General features: G+C 37.3%; 1 protein-coding gene across 14 annotated transcripts in view; it reads right to left on the reverse strand.

Moving 5' to 3' along the window:
* STAU2 (staufen double-stranded RNA binding protein 2) overlaps positions 1-20,523 on the reverse strand; it is a 346,153-nt gene that overhangs the window by 86,375 nt on the left and 239,255 nt on the right. For 10 of the 14 annotated variants that reach the window (XM_023184094.2, XM_023184104.2, XM_023184101.2 and 7 more), the window contains one exon: positions 19,464-19,577. The exons of 3 other annotated variants lie outside the window; for them this stretch is intronic. In XM_023184094.2, coding sequence (XP_023039862.1) covers positions 19,464-19,577 — 114 coding nt within the window. Of the gene's footprint in view, positions 1-137; positions 186-19,463; positions 19,578-20,523 lie in introns of those variants that run through there. One more of the 14 variants, XM_023184097.1, reaches the window with a different exon arrangement.

The following is a 20,523-nucleotide window of genomic DNA, read 5'->3' on the forward strand; positions in this document are numbered from 1 at the left end:
TGCAAGAGGCCTAGCTTTTGGCCTCTCTCAGCTTATGACATGCCTTCCTCACTAAGCTTAATCATTTCTAGCTGTTGATTTAAAGCAAGCAATATGAAACTCTTTCAGTTGAACACTTATAGGCTGTTGTAGGGTTATTAATTGGTCTCATTTCAATATTGTTGTGTCTCAGGGAATAGGGAGGCCTGAGGAGAGGGAGAGAGATGGGGGAATGGGTGGTCAGTGGAGCAGTGAGAACACATAAAATATTTATAAAGTTCACCATCTTATATGGGCCTGATTCGTGGCACCCTAAAACAATTACAATAGTGACATCAAAGATCACTGATCACAGATCACCATAACAGATACAATAATCATAAAACGGTATGAAATAGTTCCAGAATTACCAAAACATGACACAGAGACATGAAGTGAGCACATGTTGTTGGAAAAATGGTGCCAACAGATGCTCGACACAGGGTTGTCACAAACCTTCAACTGGTAAACAATGCACTGCCTACAAAGCACAATAAAGCAAGCTATGCCTGTGATTTACCTTTTCTGGAAATTTCATATATATGTAATCATACAATATGTGGTCTCATGTCTATGTTTCATATAGCATGTTTTTGAAGTTCATCCATGTTGTAATATAGATGTAGTTCAAAATAGTGCAGTAGCTCCTTTTCATTGCTGAATAATATTCCATTATATGGATAAATGACATTCTGGTTACCCATTAACCAGTTGGTGGACATTTGAATTGTTTCCAGTTTTTGACTACTATGAATAATGCTGCTACTATTATTTATATACAAGTCTTCATGTAAACATATGTTTATTTTTCTTAGGTAGATACTTCGAGTGAAATTGCTGGATCATGTGGTAAATTTACGTTTAACTTTTTAAAGAACTGCCAAACTATTTTCCAAAATGGCTGTACATTCCTACCAGCAATCTATTAGCTTCCTATATAAAGTTTCTCCATATCATCACCAACATTTATTATAGTCTCTTCGAGTACAGTCATCTTAGTGGGGTATGAAATGGTATGTTATTGTGATTTCACTTTGCATTTCCCTGATGGCTAATGACATTCAGCATCTTCTCAGGTGCTTATTAGCCACCTGTATATTTTCTTTGGGTGAACTGTCTATTCATATCATCTATTCATTTTAATTGGGTTGTCTTCTAATTGTTGAGATATAGGAGTTCTTTATATAAACTAAATACAATTCATTAATCAAATATATAATTTGTAAATATTTTTCTCTAATCTGTGGTGTTTATTTTTAAATATTTTATTTAAAATTTTTAAAAGCAGAGGGTCAGAAAACACCAGTGGCTGCCAGGGGTGGCGAAGAGAGTAACTGTGAGGGGGTAGAGGGAAATACTTTGGGTGATGCAACTGTTTTATGTATTGATTATATAACTATGCATTTGTCAAAATTCACAGACTGGATATTAAAAAGGGTGATTACTGAGTGTAAATCATAACTTTCGTTTTTTAAGAGAAAGACACTGAAAAGACAGGAGCCAAACATTTTCCTTATGTGAAAAAAAAATAGGGTTTATGGTTTTCTCTGGTAGATAGTAAAAACAATTACTGGGGAATTAAAGAACAGTAAGATGAGAGATATCTTCAATATACAAGGGGTAAAAAAAATTAAGAACAATATGCTTATGCAGAGGAAATTTCTTTTTTGTATTTGAGTTGATAATTTGACTTGGAATTTTTCTCTTGGAATAAAACTGTTAGAAATGCTTATTTTTAAAATTTCACAAAATTCTCAGGTAGTAAGGAAAGCATTAGAACAATAGAGGGCTCTACAACTAGTTCCATATAGCATTTTGGTGTAAAAATATGCGTAAGTCTTTAATAGGAAAGTAGATTTCTTTTTCTTTTTCTTTCTTTTTTTTTTTTTTTTTTTTGAGACAGAGTTTCGCTCTTGTTGCCCAGACTGGAGAGCAATGGCACGATCTCGACTCATGGCAACCTCCGCCTCCTGGGTTCAAGCGATTCTCCTGCCGCAGCCTCCCAAATAGCTGGGATTACAGGCATGCGCCACCACGCCCGGCTAATTTTGTATTTTTTAAAATAGAGATGGGGTTTCTCCAGGTTGGTCAGGCTGGTCTCGAACTCCCAACCTCAGGTGATCCGCCCACCTCAGCCTCCCAAAGTGCTGGGATTACAGGTGTAAGCCACCATGCCCAGCTGGAAAGTATATTTCCTTACAGTAAAAAAATAATAATAACTGGACAAACAGTCAAATTTGTACAAATAGTACAATTTAAATGTAACACACTACCTATAAACTATATATTTAGCTAAAACTAAATATAGTTGTTTACAAGAACTAATTTCAAAATATACATATATGGATGTATGGATGTATTAGTCCGTTCTCACGCTGCTAATAAAGACACACCCGAGACTGGGTAATTTATAAAGGAAACAGGTTTAACTGGCTCACAGTTCAGCATGATTGGGGAGGCCTCAGGAAACTTACAACCATGGCAGAAGGGGAAGCAAACACATGCTTCTTCACATAGCAGCACCAAGGAGAAGAATGAGTGCCCAGTGAAGGGGGAAGCCCCTAATAAATCCATTAGATCTCCTGAGAACTCACTCACATCATGAGAACAGGATGGGGGAAACTGTCCCCATGATTCAATTATCTCCACTTGGTCCCCGCCACAACATGTAGGGATTATAGGAACTACAATTAAAGATGAGGTTTTGGTGCCGAGCCATATCAATGGATTTACACAACTGATATTTAGAAGCTCTTCAAATCTATTTGTAAATTTAATAGTTAATTAGAATCATCCCTGCCTTGCAGTTTGGAGCTGCAGCAGGTCAACTGGCAGTGCCTGCCTGGGTGGGCAACGTTCTTGGTGACCACTAAATGCAGTGTGGGCTCATCAAAGAGAGGCTGCTCTCTGGGTTCCTTCCTCTTTGGCTACTTATGGTGTCGGTGCATGAGATACTCTATCTCATCCTTGAAGGGAAACAACCTACTGGACATCTGAAAAAGTGAGGAAACTAAATATGTAGTGTTGTGCTTATTTCTAAGCACTGGAGCTAATCCAGAAGTGTCCACACCAGGGTGATAAAGCACTTCTCTTTTGGTTTAGTGTTCACCCTCATCATCATCACTTTCACCGTCATAGTCATTCTACCCCTCCTCCTCATCTTCATCTTCCCTCCTTTCCTCTTTAAGAACTTTCAGGTATTTACTAGTGAAAACCTTCTTTGGCAATAATATACCTTCAAGAAACTGAAAAATTTCTGATTCCTCTGCTGTATTTGCTAATTTACTGTTAGTGCTTTCTTTCTTCCACTGCCATGACTGTAGGAATAGGTGGTTAGAGACTTAACAAAGAATTGTGTGGCCGTGACCAGGAGCACCTCCAGGTTGATGCACAACACCGTGGGGGAGCTCTTCATGATGACCGGATGTGGGACACAGACAGCAAGAGGAACTGCTGCTCCCTGCACTTGTCTTTGCCCACAACCACGTCCCCCACTTTTCCAACCCTCCCGTGTGGGTGGCAGCTGGTGCCCCACCATGAGGTGGCTCTCAATTTTCATTTTCTTAATAATGTTGTTAATGTACAAAAGTTTTAAATTTTGGTAAAGTCCGATTTAGCAATTTCTTCTTTTATGGACCATGATTTTGGTGTCGTATCTAAGAACTCTTCGCCTAACCCAAGATCATGAACATTTCTCCTATGGTTCTTTGAGAAGTTTTACAGTTTTCGGTTTTACATTTAAGTCTATTACCTATTTTGAGTTAACTTTTGCACATGGTATGAGGTAAGGCTCCAAATTCATCTTTTTCATATGAATATTTTATTTTCCCAGTACCCTCTGTTGAAAATATTATTCTTTCCTGATTAAATTTCCTTGGCACTTTTATTGAAAATTGATCAAAAAAAATAAAAGTTCATTTCTGGACTCTCAATTCTATTTAATTGATCTACATGTCTATCCTTAGTGCCGCTAAGTAGAGTACTGTAGTTTCACAGTAAAACTTAAAATTCAGTAGTATAAATGTTTCAATTGTGTTCTTCCTTTTCAAAACTGTTTTAGCGATTCTGGTCTCTTTACATTTCCATATACACTTTAGGATCAGCTTGTCAATTTCTATCCCCAAAAGCCTGCTGGGATTTTGATAGGGATTGTATTAAATCTATAGGTCAATTTAAGAGAAAGTGCCAACTTAACACTAAAGGTTCATCTAATCCATGAACATTGAATACTTCTCATTTGTTTTAGATCTTTAATTTCTTTTAGCAATGTTTTATAGTTTTCCATGTGCAAGTCCTGCACCTCTGTGTTTAAACTGATTCCTAAGTATTTTATTTTATTTTTTGATGCTATTGTGAATGAAATGGTCTTAATTTCATTTTTGGATTTTTTTCCCAGTATATACAAATACAACAAATTTCTGTATATTCATCTGTAAATTATATCCTGTAACTGAACTTATTAGTTCTAATAGAGTGTGTGTGTGTATGTGTGTGGGGGGTGGGTATTTCTCAGGATTTTCTACATACAGGATCACATCATCTGGAAATAAAGAACATTTTGCTTCTTCCTTCCAAAACTACCTGCTGATCTATCCTGAAGTCCATGGATGTGGGTTCTTCTGCCATCTTGAATCTGTTATTGAGTTCTCTAGTGATAATTTTTCATTTTGGTTATTGTACTTTTCAACTCCAGAATTTCCATTTGACTTTTTAAATAATTTATCCTGAGATTCTTTTATTTGTTGAGCCATTGTTGTTATACTTTCCTTTAATCCTGGTTTTAATTCCTCGAATATATTTTAGCTGCTTTGAAGTATCTGTCTGCATAGTACATCTGAGCCCACTCAGAAACACTCAGTTTCCACTTCCACTCACTGCTTTTTCCCCCAAGTATTGGTCACCCTTTTCTTTATTTAAATACCTTGTAATTTTTTAAGCTTGAATTTTAGGTACAATATTGTACTAACTCTGGATTTTTATGTTCTTCCCTCAGGATTGTTGTTCTTGCCGTGGTTTTCTTTATTAACCTGCCTAAACTAAATCTGTGGAATCCATCTCCTTCAGAGTGTATAGCTGTTTGTCTCTCTACTTAATTTTTTAAAATTTAGTTTTGTTTTTATTTTTAAGCCTGATTTCTTAGGCGTCACTCCCATGTCTACATAGCTTAGTGGTCAGCCAGTAATTAGTCAGTGGTTATGCTCAAATACCCTAAGCGAGTAAAGCTTTTATCCTGTGCCCATGGGTCTGTGGTTGGGTTGGGGGAGCCCATTACAAACTCAGGCAGTTTTCAAGTCTGCCCTGGCATTTACTTTCTGCCAGGCCTTTTTGCATCTTCTCTGCATATGTGCAGATTTCACAGTCATCCAGGGTGTATAGGTAGCTTGAGTCCTCTCTGATATCTCCTGCTTGTGTTTGAAGTGTTTCAGTGAGTTTATCAAGGCTCCCTATCACTGTGCCATTTTCCCAGATCTCCCTGATAAATTTCTGGCTAGTCTGCTGATATACTGTTGGCCCCAACTAAGAATGTAACCTCAGGCTCACTGAGTAGCTAGCTAGCCTTTGTTTCTTACCAAGATGTCTACTGTTACTCATAACGTTGGTGGGCACAGGGCTTTCACGTTCCATTTCATATCAAGGAAGGGCACTCCATCAGTGAAGCTGATGGTTTTCATGGCCTTCTTTACCCTTGTAGAACTATTGTGCTGAGTCTGCAGATGGGGGATGGGAGCACCCCCAGGCAGAAACACCACAAAATCGTAATTAACTTACTTGGAGCACTATAGTTTGTCTATGAATAAATGCTTCTCAATTTGTTGAGTGTCTTTTATCAATTTCCAGAGTCCTAAAGTTGCTGTTTTTGACAATTTTGTCTAGCTCTATTGTTGTTTTTTGGAAAGGGAATTTGTTCAGCTCTCACTCTGTTCTTTGGGAAGTCTACCTTTAGAACTATCAAGAGCTTTTTTTCACTCTTTCATACTCAGCTGGTCATCAAGGCCTGCTGATTTTTTCTCTGCAATATCTCTTTGGGAGAGATGCTGCTTTCCTTGCCATTTTCAGGTTCACACCCATCAAGGTGATCAGTATCCATTCCTAAATTCCTATGATAGAAGCCTTCCTCCTCATCACACTCAGTTCTGCATCTGGCTGCTAGATGGATCTTACAGACACCAGCATAATCACATCCCTTGTTCCTGAATGAAGAATGGTTCTTTGTTGCAAAGAACATAAATTTCATACTGCTCAGCCTACCTTTCAAGAATGTATTCACCTGCCTTGATCTCATGTACAATCATTTATGTCTGGAGCTCCCACCAAGTTGAATTTTTCTATCCCCACATATTCTTTGTCAACTTCCATTTTTCTACCTTTTCTCATGCTGTTTCCCCTATGTGGAATGTCCTTATAATCTGCCTTTCAATTTTTGGTCCATTAACTCCTAAAAGAAGCTTAATCAGATTAATTCTTCTGTTTTTGATCATTCCTATACTCCATAGCTCTTCAGTGTGTATATGTAGATTCAATATGTAGATTTTTTAAACATTTCTGGCACAAAATCATATTGGTTTGCAATTGGTCCTCAATTGTTTTCTGTATATGTTTTATTTCTTCTCTTTTTTTTCTTTTTAAGGATTTATTTTTTAGAACAGTTTTAGATTCACAGCAAAATTGAGTACAAGTTACAGAGACTTCTTATATAACCCTTGTCTCCAGCTTTTAATTATATTCAATTTAGGACTTTCTTTATTTACAAAATAGAAGATACTTCTTAGCATCTAGTACAGTGGTGGACATGCAGCTGGTGGTTAAAACATGACTGTTGAGTGAATAAAATGTTTCTTGATCCTCAATGAAAATTCTAAAAAATCTTTGAAAATGAACAATTTTGGATTTTTTTTTCCCTGAAGACTTTAACTCTTACATATACTTCTGAAAGCAGCAGTAGTATTAAAAATATTTAATAGTGTGCCATGAAAACTGAAAACAAAACTGGACAAGAAAACAGAGTTCTGAAAACTGCTGGGCCAAATAACAACCTATTAGTTCCTAGACCATGGGGAAGTCCCAGAGGTCCTGGACATGAGGCCATGATGGCAGGGGGTGAAGAATGAGATAGCAGCTATTTGCCATGCGGAACGGAAGTATTTAAACATTTTAACAATTGGCACAACAGTATCACGGGACAGCCTGAATGTCGGTTCTACCAGCAAGTAGACTGATACTCTCTGGATTTCATAACGGCTATAGAGTATCTATAAAGTGGAATTCTGTCAACCTTCAGCAGTTTTGGATTTGGAGAGAAATATGAGAATAAGTCCCTGAAATGTAAAGTGCAGACAAGAATAGTCAGAAGCCAGAGTCAAGGACCAGTTAAACAGTACAAGATCATAGAGTACAAAAGTACCATAGGCAAGACAAACCAACAGTGGAGACCCTACGTAAGTAACCAGAAGTCAGAGTTCAAATTAAGTAGGTGGAACAAGTCAAACAGATAGTAAGGAAATTATAGGTGAGAATCCCAGCAAACAGTTGTCTAGGAAGCAGAAATGCATGGATAAGGAGACTCTGACCTCAAGGCAACCTTCTCCCTGTGCTGAAAAAATTTCTTTTTTTTTGAGACAGGGTTTTTCACTCTGTCGCCCAGGCTGGAATGCAGTGGTGGCTCACTGCAACCTCTACCTTCCAGGTCTTCAGCGTATCTGTCTTTTAGAGTAAGACATTTAAGTGTGGGTCTTGATAGGGCACTGACTTCTTTTTTTTTGGAAACAGGGTCTTGCTCTGTCACCCAGGTTGGAGTGCAGTGATGTGATCATGACTCATTGAAGCCTCAAACTCCCAGGCTCAAGGGATCCTCCCACCTCAGCCTCCTGAGCAGCTGGGACTGTACATACACACCACCACGCCCAACTAATTTTTCTGGTATTTTCTGTAGAGATGGGGTTTTGCCATGTTGCCCAGGTTAGCTGCGAATTGCTGGGCTCAAGCAATCTGCCCGCCTTGGCCTCCCAAAGTGCTGGGGTTACAGGCACAAGCCACCACGCCTGACCTAGAGCAATGACTCTTCTTACCAAACATTAGAAACCCTGACCTAGATGTGCTGGTAGCATTATCACTGTTTCATCTGTGAAGGGTAACAGAAGACTTTTTTTTATCACTACTTTGCCCTTAAAATTTAATTTCACATATGTTAAATATTTGGGGGTTTAAAAATACCTTCCAACTTCTTCCATCAGAGGATGCAAAAGAGAAGCCAATTAACTAAAGGGTATTTAAAAAAATATGTAATCTAAAAAGGCATTCAGTGCCAACGTAGAAACAAAGAGAGCAGGCCAAATAACTATTAGCAATGAAAGAATAATACTGAAAATTTTGAAAAATAACCAGTAACTGATTTGTCTAAAAAGGAATTTTGGACACGGGGAGAGGCATGATTTAATTGAAGGTGTATTGCTAAGGGAGAGAAGGTTACCGCTTTTCAGTTTTAAATAGTGTAATAAATCATACACAACACCATAATTTAAGTTTATGAGGAAGGTAATACTCTTTAGGTTGTAAAAGTGACCTCCAGTGGCCAATAATGCTCTCAAATCTGTGGCCTAGGGAACTATATTCCATTGATCGTCACTTTAAAAAAGTCTATATAGGCAACAGTTTTCCACTATAACTTTCACATCTATTTAGCCAATTATATACATATGGTATTTATTGGTTTAATAATGTATCTGGTTTGATTCATTAGTAGTGAACTGTTAACAGAAAGGTTTTTAGAATATTTCCCCAAAGATCTTCAAATCAACATCAAACATAGAGGCATACAGAATAATAGGAATAGTAAATTCCTGCCTCAATATTTTTAATTTAGAGGGGACACTAAGAATTAGAATACTGAATTTAAAATGAAGAAACTGGGCAGGCACGATGGCTCATGCCTGTAATCTCATCACTTTGGGCGCTTGAGGTGGAAGGATCAATTGAGCGCAGGAGTTCAAGACCAGACTGGGTAACTAAGAAAAGAAAAGAGAAGGAAAAAAGAAAAGAAAAGAAATGAGCTTACTAAGTGTGCTGGCGTGTGCCTGTAGTCCCAGCAACTCAGGAGGCTGAAGTGGCAGGATTGCTTGTGCTCAGGAGTTTGACATTATAGTGAGCTATGATTATGCCACTTGCACTCCACCCTGGGCAACAGAATGAGTTGTCTCAATAAATAAATAAATAAATAAATAAATAAATAAATAAACAAATAAATAAATAAAATTAAAATGAAGGAACTACTGATAAGGAGCATATACACAGGTCCAAAACTGAACAAAACTTACTAGAAAATCTAGAAAACACTTTGGGTTCTATTTATACTTTGTCTCCTATGAGATCATTAACATAAAATTATCTCCAGAGATAACCTGTTATGAAACACCAAGCTACAGATAAACTGAGGCACAGATTAAATAACCACATTTTTAGTCTTTTTTAGTGTGAAAAGTTAGGTTTTTTAATTCTAAAATTTCACACTTTTTGCCGATTAAAATAGCTGTTATTCATCATTTCAGGAAAAAAAAAAGTGAAAGACGGAAAGCAGTAAGTTAGTGGGTTTTGACTCTAGTCCAAAATTATTTTATAGCTCAAATTAATAAGTCACTTGTGTGCACAATATCATTGGATATATGCAACCTCTCAGAAATGTGGTCATGCTGTTCTAAGCATATATGAAATTATAAGTCAGTTATAAAATACACAATATTCAATCTTCCCACTAGCTTCTCCTATAACTCACTGTTGGTTCTGGAAACTGCTTATACATCTGAAATGAAAAAAGTGAAAGATCACTATGGAAACAGCAGAATATTCTTTATTACTTAAAAAAAAAGTTCAGCTCAGAAATGTTTCTAAATGGAATTTCAGCAAGGAGAGAAAAGTAACCTTTGCCATAGGCAAACATTCTTTTAACGCTCTGATAAATACTGATGAAGACAGACTTATTTATTATTCCTTCAGAAAATAAAATTGTTTCCACTGTTGAGTAAATAAATTCAAAATTCACAGTCAAATCTAATTGTGCTATAAAATGGGCATTATTTCCAGAAAACTGGCTTCTTTCCAAAAGAGAATAGACTCTGAATAACCATGTTTAAGGCAATATTTGATACAAAATTCAGAAGGTGAATGCTTAAGGCTTCTTCCTTCTAATCCTAGGATTGAACTGGCAAACCTTTCCTGCAAAAAGAGATAGTAAATATTTTAGGACTTGCAGGCAATAAGGTCTCTGTCATAACTACTCATATCTGTCGTCACAGTGTGAAAGTGGCCATAGGCAATACCAAAATAATGGTTGTGGTTGTGTCCCAGTAAAGCTGTATTTAGAGGCACTAAAATTCAAATTCCATATAATTTTCACATGTCACGAAATATTATTTTTCTTGTGATATTTTTCAGTCATTTCAAAATGTAAAAGCCATTCTTAGTTCAGGTCGTGGGCTAAATCTGACTCACAGGCCATAGTTTACTGACTCTTGTTTTCATCCAGAGTCTATCTATTTTTAGTCTATTATTTAGATAGAATAGTATCTATCCTGTGGTGAGAAGCTCCTGGTGACTTTTCCTGCTGTAATTTTTTTTGAAGATATGATTAAATTCCTTAACTATAAAATACAATTTGTGTAAAAGGAAAATTGTATATAATAAAGTTAAATGTTGGCAGAAGACATTTTAGTTCTAAAATCAAGGGACAAGTTTCGGAAGGAGGACACATTTTGAAATTTAAAAAAAAAAAAATCAACAAATACGAAAGCACTTTACCAAAGCAAACATTAAAGTTGATGTTCCTTTGTCATATATCTGTCTTAGCACTCTAATTCATAAAAAGTAAACAAAAATCAAGTTATATTTTGAATTTTGGCAGCTCCAGGACCTCCTGGAAGTTGCCAGCGGCAGTGATTAGACCCAATCTTTCCACACCCCACAGCACTCAGCACTGCTGACGTACAGAGCAAGCAAAGCTGCTGAAGTTCAAAACCTGCACTGAATCTATCTCAAACAAAGAATGCCAGGACCCACTGCAGTGACCCCTAGGATGATGATATGGAATCTCTTATTATGCAATGTCACTTAAGTATGTCTTTCATATTAATAAAAAACTTTGTCTTGGTAAATTCTTGCTCAAACCTATGATGTCTCTTTAGATTCTGAGGAATGCAGTCATGAATGACATTATTCGGTGAATAGTGACTTGTACACTACATTGCTAGAATAAGGAGGCTGACCCTGGTACTTGAAGAAAGCAATTTAGGACACCATGAAAAATGTACTCATATGCATAATAGGTTAGAACAATGAAAAGTTATAAACAGAGAAAAGAACTAATGGAGATATATGATGGATTCCTAAGGCCAATTACATGTATTTAGAGTACATGAATACACCAAAATCAAGCTCTGGGATTCTTTCACAAAAAAATGTCCTTATAGGGCCACCACTGGAAAAAACTTACTAGGCCATACATTCTATTTCTCTCACTAATTTTAAACGAATTCTACCAAATCTAAGTCATTCTAATTTTCTTAGAAATTCAATTACTCCCATCCTATAAGCATATATCAAGTAGCTCTTAAGTGCAAGAGCAGAAACACTGAGAATACTGAGGTAAGTAAGACTCTGCACTGGATCTCAAGGAGATCACTGCCCAGTGGGGTAGATCAACATGAAGAGATCTTGGGAGACAGTCTGATAAGCGTAACAATGGATAATGTACAATGTATAGACAGAGCACAAAGGAAGCATAGGTTTAACTCTCTCTTGGTTTTAGGAAGGCCTATTGACTGGAGTGACATCTTGGTTGAATCTGACAGAACAATTAAAATTCCCCTGTGAGCAAGGAGAGAATGGGCCAGGCAGAGGTACAGATAACAAGAGCATGAAATGTGGTAACTCAGGACTGCTAGAGCATAAAGCGTGGGTATAAGTTAAGTACAGGGTGAATGGTAAAAGATGAGATTGGAGACACAGGCAAAGAACCAAATCACAATCTCTTGAGATTTCATCCTATAGACTTGTGCATCCAACACCCATGTGGCTACCAAGCACCTGAAATGCAATAGTTTTAAATCAGATGTATTAGAAGTATAAAATACATACCAGATTTCAAGTATGAAAGAATAGTATCCCAATAATCTTAAAAGTTGATTATATGTTGAGATGATATTTTAGATATATTGGGTTAAATAAAACGTATCATCACAATTAATTTAAACTGTTTCTTTGGACTTTTTAAAATGCAGCTACTAGAAAATTTAAAATTACGTATGTGACACTTGATCCCTTTTGTAGTAGTCCTTGTGGTTGATTCCTCAACTACTTCACCCCAAGCATTTAAACCAGAAGCGGTTACTTCTCCTGCCAGCAACTGGTGTAGGAATGGGCACATGACCAACCCAACCCAGGCTTATAAATTGAGGGAAAGATAGCTGGAGGGGTTCCTAGTACAGATGTCTTTGCCCAGGACACAAGAAGATCAGCTCTCTCCTTCTGGATGTGGTTATACTGCACACAACACAGAGAACTCCTGTGGTCATCTTTCTGAGTCAGAGGATGAAGTGGAGGATGGCAGAACTAAGAAATGGGAATAACCTGAGAACTTGCTGACATCATTGAGCTGCTGCTTTATCAACAAACCCTGGAGCTCACCCTTCCTTTGAACTTCCTGTTATGTGAGATAATGAGGTTCGTTATTATTTAAGCCAGTATGAGTCAGGTTTTCTGTTACTTGTAGCCAAAAGCATCCTGGCTGATACACTCCATTAGACCATAATTACCTCAAGGGCAAGGGAGTACAGATACTATCACTTAAGACCATCTCGTACTGCAAAAGTTCTGTACATAGTCTACAATCAATATATTATTGTCGTGATAATATATGTTGGGGTAATACGTGGGAAAGCTTTCGTTTTCTTGGTTCTAAAATACCATTAGGCGTAAGACATTACAGCCTAATTACTCAGGCGAGGAGACTTTTAATTAATCAGAGAATAAACTACAAGCAGAACTTAATCAAAAATAGAATACCCATCAGATTTGTAAATTGTTACACTTCATAAATGTCCTTTCATCAAGAGGCCTGACTAGAATCCTAGTCAAAGCATACACATTTGAAACAATTCAGATTAATTTTACTAATCTGGACATAAACCCTTAAAGGTGATTTAGCAAATATACAACTGCTATACCTCATTATTCTGAGAATTAAGCAAAACAATGTACAGAGAGCCTAGCACAATATCTAGCATATGGTTCTTGCTTATTTTCCCTTGTAGAATTGGATTTTTATTCCAAATACAAATGGTTCCCAACTTACAATGATTCAACTTATGATTTTTTGACTTTAAAATGGTGATACACATTCAGAAGGAACTGTATTTCCAATTTTGAACTTTTCCTGGGCTAGTAATATGCACACTGTACTCTCTTGAGATTCTGGGTGGCAGCAGCAAACTGCAGCTTCCAGTCAGCCACTTGATAATGTGGAAAAACAACTAATGCGGTAGGCTAGGCTAAACTATGATGTTCAGTAGGTTAGGTGCACTAAATGCATTTTCTACTTATAGTATTTTCAATTTAGATGGGTTGAAGAGCATTTGTAATGTATGAAATATGCAGTCATTTACTCTATGTGGTAATCTTGCTTTTATTGACTAGAAGTCAGACTACAGTAAATACTAATATACATATGTTAAACTTCATTGACTAGTTAATGGTTGGTTAGGTGGTTGATTTACTAATTCATTCTTTCATTTATATAAAGCAAGTAAGTTCAAGATCTAACCTCAACACAATAAGGTAGGCAGCAATAAAACCAGAAATTAGAAGCTACAGTGTTTTTACTAAGCTACATCTACTTACCCAATCTTTGTGAGATTTGGTGATATTGACAATGCAATCAGAATGAAGATGAATAAAAAGAAAACGACGACAGGGAAGGAAGTTTATGACTCTGGGGCTGTAACTAGAAGGTGACTAATGTAATTAAAGGAGACAGGAAAAGATAGTAACATCCAAAAGTGATGAGGAAACATGTAGAAAGGGTGTCACGACAGAGTCAAGAATAATACTTGGTGAGTTACATCAAGCTAGGAGATTACAAAACCCTCTTGAACTATTACTAAGAATGTCGCTTTTAATAACATACACTAACCAATACAACCAACCTCCAAATAGGATATACTTAAAAATATTGAGCAAAACCCTCACCAGCTCAATCTTAAAAAATAAATGACAAGTTCGAAATTTCATAAGACAATTGGCTTAGCAAGGACTAAGACTGTAAATCAGTGACCTTTGTATGCGCTAGTGTCTAAAGGAGTATTCCTATACACAGTTGTTCACAGTTAGCTCATGTTTGCTGAGAAATCTGTATCTGAAAATTTAAGCTATGTTTTTATTCTGGACAATTAAACTAATTTGAGTATGAATTTCTAATATCATATTTGTTGTGAATAAGGTAAACAAATGTCAAAACATTCTCTCCAAGACACCACGGGGACCTCCAGGCAAACCCAGCCTGAACGACTGCCCACTGTCTAGATGAGAATTCAGGGTTCCAGGACAGGAAACTCTGGCCTACAGACGTCTTCCCTAAAGTCAGACAGGAGTGGGCTTAGACCACTTTTTGAAGACTGATAATTACTTTAAGAAGTCTGGGCCAGGTGTGGTGGCTCACGCCTATAATCCCAGCACTTTGAGGGGCTGAGGCGGGTGGATCATGAGATCAGGAGTCCGAGACCAGCCTGCCCAACATGGTGAAACCCCTTCTCTACTAAAAATACAAAAATTAGCCGGGCGTGGTAGCATGCGCCTGTAATCCCAGCTACTCAGCAGGCTGAGGCAGGAGAATCACTTGAACCCAGGAAGCGGAGGTTGCAGTGAGCCGAGACCACGTCACTGCACTCTAGCCGGGGCGACAAAGCGAGACTTCATCTCAAAAAAGAGTCTGAAGCAGGCCTTAACTAATCACTGGCAGTTGGAGAAGCTCTAAACCAGGCTATGGGTTAAATTTAGTTCATTCCAAGGTGGAGCCAACACACCAAGAGAGCACAGGAGAGGCAAAAGGATGGCATCCTTCACATTTCCTTGGACTCAAGACTGCATGAGTAGGTGATAAAGCAATGAATCTGGCTGTTTTTTTTTTTTTTTTAAACATTAGGTTTAATCAAGTATTATCTATATACAGTAAAATTTACCCTTTTTAGAGTGTAGTTCTGTGAGTTTGACAAATGCATACTGTCATGTTTCTACCACCACAATCAAGATGTAACACATTTCCATCACCTCCAAAAATTCCCTCATGATACTTTGTAGTTAATTCCCCTCCATACCCCCAGCCCCTGCAACCACTCATCTGTTTTCTATCCCTATAGTTTTGATTTTTCCAGAAGGTCATATAAATGGAATCTATAGTATGTAGCCTTTCGAGTGGTTTCTTTCACCAACCATCATGTAACTGACAACAAGGTCAGGGAGACTGGGACAGAACTGATGAACAGGAAAGTGGTAGGAATTGAAGTTAGAGTAGTGGAGGGGCCAAATCATATAGGAGTTTGCGTGTCATAGAAAAATTTTTTGCATTTAATAGGAGGTGTGATGGGAAGCCACTGGAAGGTTTTGTGTAGCTGAGTAATGTAATCAGATTAATTTTTCACGCCTATAATCTGAGTTATGGGAGGCTGAGGTGGGAGGATTGCCTGAGCCCAGGAGACGGAGGCTACAATAAGTTGTGATTGTGCCACTGCACTCCAGCCTGGGTGACAGAGCAAGACTCTGTCTCAAAATAATATGTGAAAGAGAGACCACAGTGGAACAAAGGTAGAAAAAATGAGGCTAGTTTAGAGGCTACTGCAGTCATCAGGGTTAAAAATGATAGTGACTTAAGCTAGAATGGTAAAATTGGAGGTGGTGAGAAGCGGTCAGGTCAGAGACATAATTTAGAGGAAGAGATACTGGGACAATATGTAGCATGTGAGGGGGACTAGGGGTCCAAGGAAAGCTCCAAGGATGGTCTGAGCAACAAGGTAATGATGGTAACATTCACTGGGACAGAGGAAAGGACAGAAGAAGTAGGAGCACGCATGGTAGGGGGAGGCAGGGAACAAAGTGTTCCATAAATTTGGACATCAGCAGCATATAGATGGTATTGAATCTTTCCCCTGATCATTTTGCATATCCATATCAACTTCTGATAGAGAAATTTCACTTAACAGTCTCTGTCCTGTTACCCTTTAATACAGCAAATGAATGCACAAGGTAATATATTCAATTTCCACTTCACAAAGCTCCTACAGTTACATTTCTAAACAATAAGAAGATAAGCTATAAAGGTTCAAGTCTAGAGAGTTCTTCCATTTCTTGCCTTCGTTTTCCACACAGGTAAGAACAACCTGAGTTTCCTAAGAAGGACCACTTCCAAATTTCACATATACTTTTTTTCTCAGAATACCAATTCTGTTTGGTCAACTGCATTGGGCCAAATGGATTATGATTAGAAACTTTTAAAAAAATGATTACGATTTTTCTTGCTTTAAAATGTTTCCCTGTTTACTAGCATTTACAAATTAATAGGTGAAAAAGCATTTAGTGGTCCAAGTTTTCCACCTTATGAGATCAAGTTGATGCTGCTATGGTGAAGGAGTACGTTTTCCTTAGACAGACCCTCAGGTTGGGGAGAGGGTAATGGCAACATAATGCAGAAAAGCCAGAGGGCATGAAGTGGGGGTTTACTTTGTGTCTCCTTTCTCCAGGGAGCCCAATTATCCAAGAACAAGAGAGGAGCAGTGATCACACCACCTACTTTCCACCTCCTAGGCCACTACAATAGTGTTTGATGTACAGGATGATTATTCCTGTCCGTCATTTATTTCAGTCATTTATTCATCTACCAATTTGACCATCATCAATACATTTCCTGAAAGTTTCTATCTTAAAATTTCATGCAAATTTGTCATCTATAAAATAGTTGTATTTGCTTTAATATAAAAATATCTTAATTTATCACTGAGTGCAACTGACATTCAGTTAGATGTAGTGAGTCTATGTACAGTCGTGCAGGTGTACACTGCACACCTCAATGGGGTGCATTCACATTGCAGTTATTGTGGATTTATTACAAATATTTTCTGTCAGATGGCAGTAAAATGCCTTGAGGAAGAAGTACTATTTTTCTAATTTGTAAAGGTGTCATCATTAGCCCTGAACTTTGAGTACCTTGGCATAGGAACTTGGCACAAGCCCGAACTAGCCTCATTATCTTATATATGAAGAAGCCAAATCCCCAAGAGGTGAAGAAACAAGGTCCCAAAGCTAGTTCAAGGCAAAACTGCATTTGATCCCAGTCTGCACTCTCACTCCAGTGTTACTGCAACATGCCACCTCTGTGAACAGTGGGTTGCTCTTTTCAGAGGTGTGGGTTACTGATGCGCTCTTTCATTTCTTTGCTCAGTCTTAGAAGAGACCTTTCCAAGACAGGTATCCCATGCTGCTTTTGACACTTGCCTCTACCATGAGTGGATACATAGATAGATATAAAGTTAATTACACTGTACTTGCCCAGTATTCAAAAAGGTGAAGTTGCTAGACTGTAAGCTCCATGAGAGCAAGAACCATGTCTGACATTCTCCTCATGTATCCTTAGCACCTAGCATACAATTTATAGTTTATACAAGGAAATGTAATACTCTTCTGTAAGCTAATTTAGGCCGTGCCCCTCAGGTTCCTACTGCACTCTCTTCTACAGCTAGGGCGTATGTCAAAGTAAAACCCTCAGAGGCAGTGGAGTGGTCTCTAAGCTGCTTTCCATATTAATATGCTACAATTGTTTATTTTTGGTTGGGCTCATTCAACCTGGACCAGGAAGATCAGCTATAGAATCGTAACAGCACTGGAATGGATCTTGTAAGTCATCTAACCCAACTCCTTCATTTAATATAACCAGGACACAGAGTTGCAAGGAAGTAACAGAATCCATCCAGGTAGCTGCAGCAAACCTAGACTATGGTTCATTCCTAAAACTCCGATTTTCTGACCATCAATTATTTGATCTTCCCTAAATATCATAATACTTCCCCACCAATGAATGAATAATGACTGGAAACAAACAATGTCAGAGACATTGTGAACTAGAAAGGTGTGCCCTTAAGAATGTTTTCCAAGATCTTGTTTGAGTTGGACAATGATAAATCATGAGTCTGAGAAGATAGCCTATTTATTCTTTCCAAGCAAGAGGTACTACTGAGATAGAAGAAAAGAAGATTAGTTAGGTAAGACTATTAGAAGTCCTCAAATTTACTAAAAAACGGATATAAAGCTGGATTATAGTTGTTCTGTACATGAATGGTTAATTTAGAAAGCATAACTGGTTAGTCATACAGCAAACTATGTATGTCTATTTACTCTGACTCCAAGCCAGAAATCCTATGATTTAGAACATTAGTTTAGTCTAAAGCGATTATTTTAATGAAAAATATGTATTCTTTTGTAAACAGGATGTATTCTCAAGCTGCTATCTAAACAATAAAAGGAATTTGTTTATTAAGAAACAATACGCTTTTCAGATTTTTAGCTTTATTTCAGAAATAAACCTTCAAAAGTAAAAACAACACTGGAACTTCATTTCAATAATATCCCAAGTTATGGGACTACGTTGATGACTCTGAAAGTTTATACAGTTGTTCTATGTACAGTCATGTGCTGCATGATGATGTTTTGGTCAATAACAGACCACAAATATAATTGTGCTCTCAGAAGGTTACAATACCATATTTTTACTGTACCCTTTCTATGTTTACATATACAGATACCATTGCATTACAATTACCTATGGTATTCAACACAGTAACAAGCTGTACACGTTTGCAGCCTGGGAGCAGGAGGCTCTACCACATAGCCTAGGTGTGTGGTAGGCTCTAGTATTTAGGTTTGTATAAGTCCATTCTGTCATGCTTGCACAACAACAAAATCACCCCATGATGCATTTCTCACAACATATCCTTGTCATTAAGTGACGTATCACTGTACATTCTATAAATCTGTAACATAACACTCTTTTTAACAGAACCAAATGAGTGTATTACAGTGAGACTCCACTGTTACCTATATTGTTTGGTTGACGCTTCCTCTCATATGTAACTATTAAAGATAAAAATAACCTGTGAGACAACTATTTCTTTCTTATAAAATAATTCTATATTTAAAATAATAATGAACTGCAAACAAGAAGTCTAAAATAATTTAAATCTCCTATGATATCAATTTCCCAACACAGTCAATTTTGATTTTTCAAGTCTAGCAGATGATGCTAGCGGATAACGTATTAAGGAAAGCAAAGCTGCGTGTGTGCACATAGCTTCCATTTTGATGGCCTTCCATTTCCAAGCTGGGCCATAACATAGCAAAATGGCAGTGGCATGTTATACCTGATCATGGCTGGCTTCAATGGAGCTTCCAATAGCATGGAAAGTCATCTGCACAGGGGCTAATGTCAGACAGGTCACACACTCTTTGCCACTTTGTCTATCACAGTAGTGAACCTATAACAGAACACACGCAATCCACTGAACACCATTTTCAGAGGGGACAAGATGCAATAGGTCCTTTTGCAAAGGGTCTAGATTTCAGGAAAATTCAAGTAATTTACACAGAACACACTTTAAATATCTAAAACCTTACCGAACCCCTCTAATATCTAGGATTTGAATTGAATCTATTAATCCCATCTGAAGTCTTTTTGAGGATTTAAGGGAGTTTAGGAAATGCTATGCAAAGTGCTTTTACATTATAGCTAGTAGAAAAATTCACAACTAAATGCTACACCTACCTTTCAAGTCCAGCTTTTTATAATACACGATCCATAAAGGGCTCAAGCATAAGCTGAAGTCAAAGTTCATCTGATTCTAATGTAACTTTGTCAACCTGAATTTTTTCTCCTCTTTGACTGCATGTGTATATGACTGCCACGTAATTGGTATTGACACTCTTCTGTTTCTACAGTATAGTCCCTACAAAACCACTGTTGAATATATATCACTATATCATGTTCTGTTTGAAATTGTGACATTACAATCAAATTGAATTAAACTGAAATGATTTGTAACGTGCAGACCAAAATAAAGTGGTCACAATATTATCTTTCATTTAGTTAAACACAACTAACCTTTATTAAAGCCACATGTAAGACACTCCACATCAGAGGTAGGGTACATGGGGAAGGGGGAAGAGTTTGAGTCCATCTTCCCATTAAGAAAATTTCCATCCTTCCATTTATCTACTGTCAAAAACTTCCAGGTTTTTAAAATTGTAAGCTAATAAAGTAAAAAGAGTATCGCTTTTGTAATAAAATTAATGAAAATATGCCTATAGAATAAAATGGGCTTCCTACTTATTAGAGAGAAAATTGGTTTTATTAGCTATAACTCGCTCAATTTGTTAAATGTGTATAGATTTAGGATAAAGGCTTAAGTGAAAATCTTGAATTTG

The sequence above is a fragment of the Piliocolobus tephrosceles genome, chromosome 7 (genome assembly GCF_002776525.5).
Source record: "Piliocolobus tephrosceles isolate RC106 chromosome 7, ASM277652v3, whole genome shotgun sequence".
Taxonomy (NCBI): Eukaryota; Metazoa; Chordata; class Mammalia; order Primates; family Cercopithecidae; genus Piliocolobus; species Piliocolobus tephrosceles.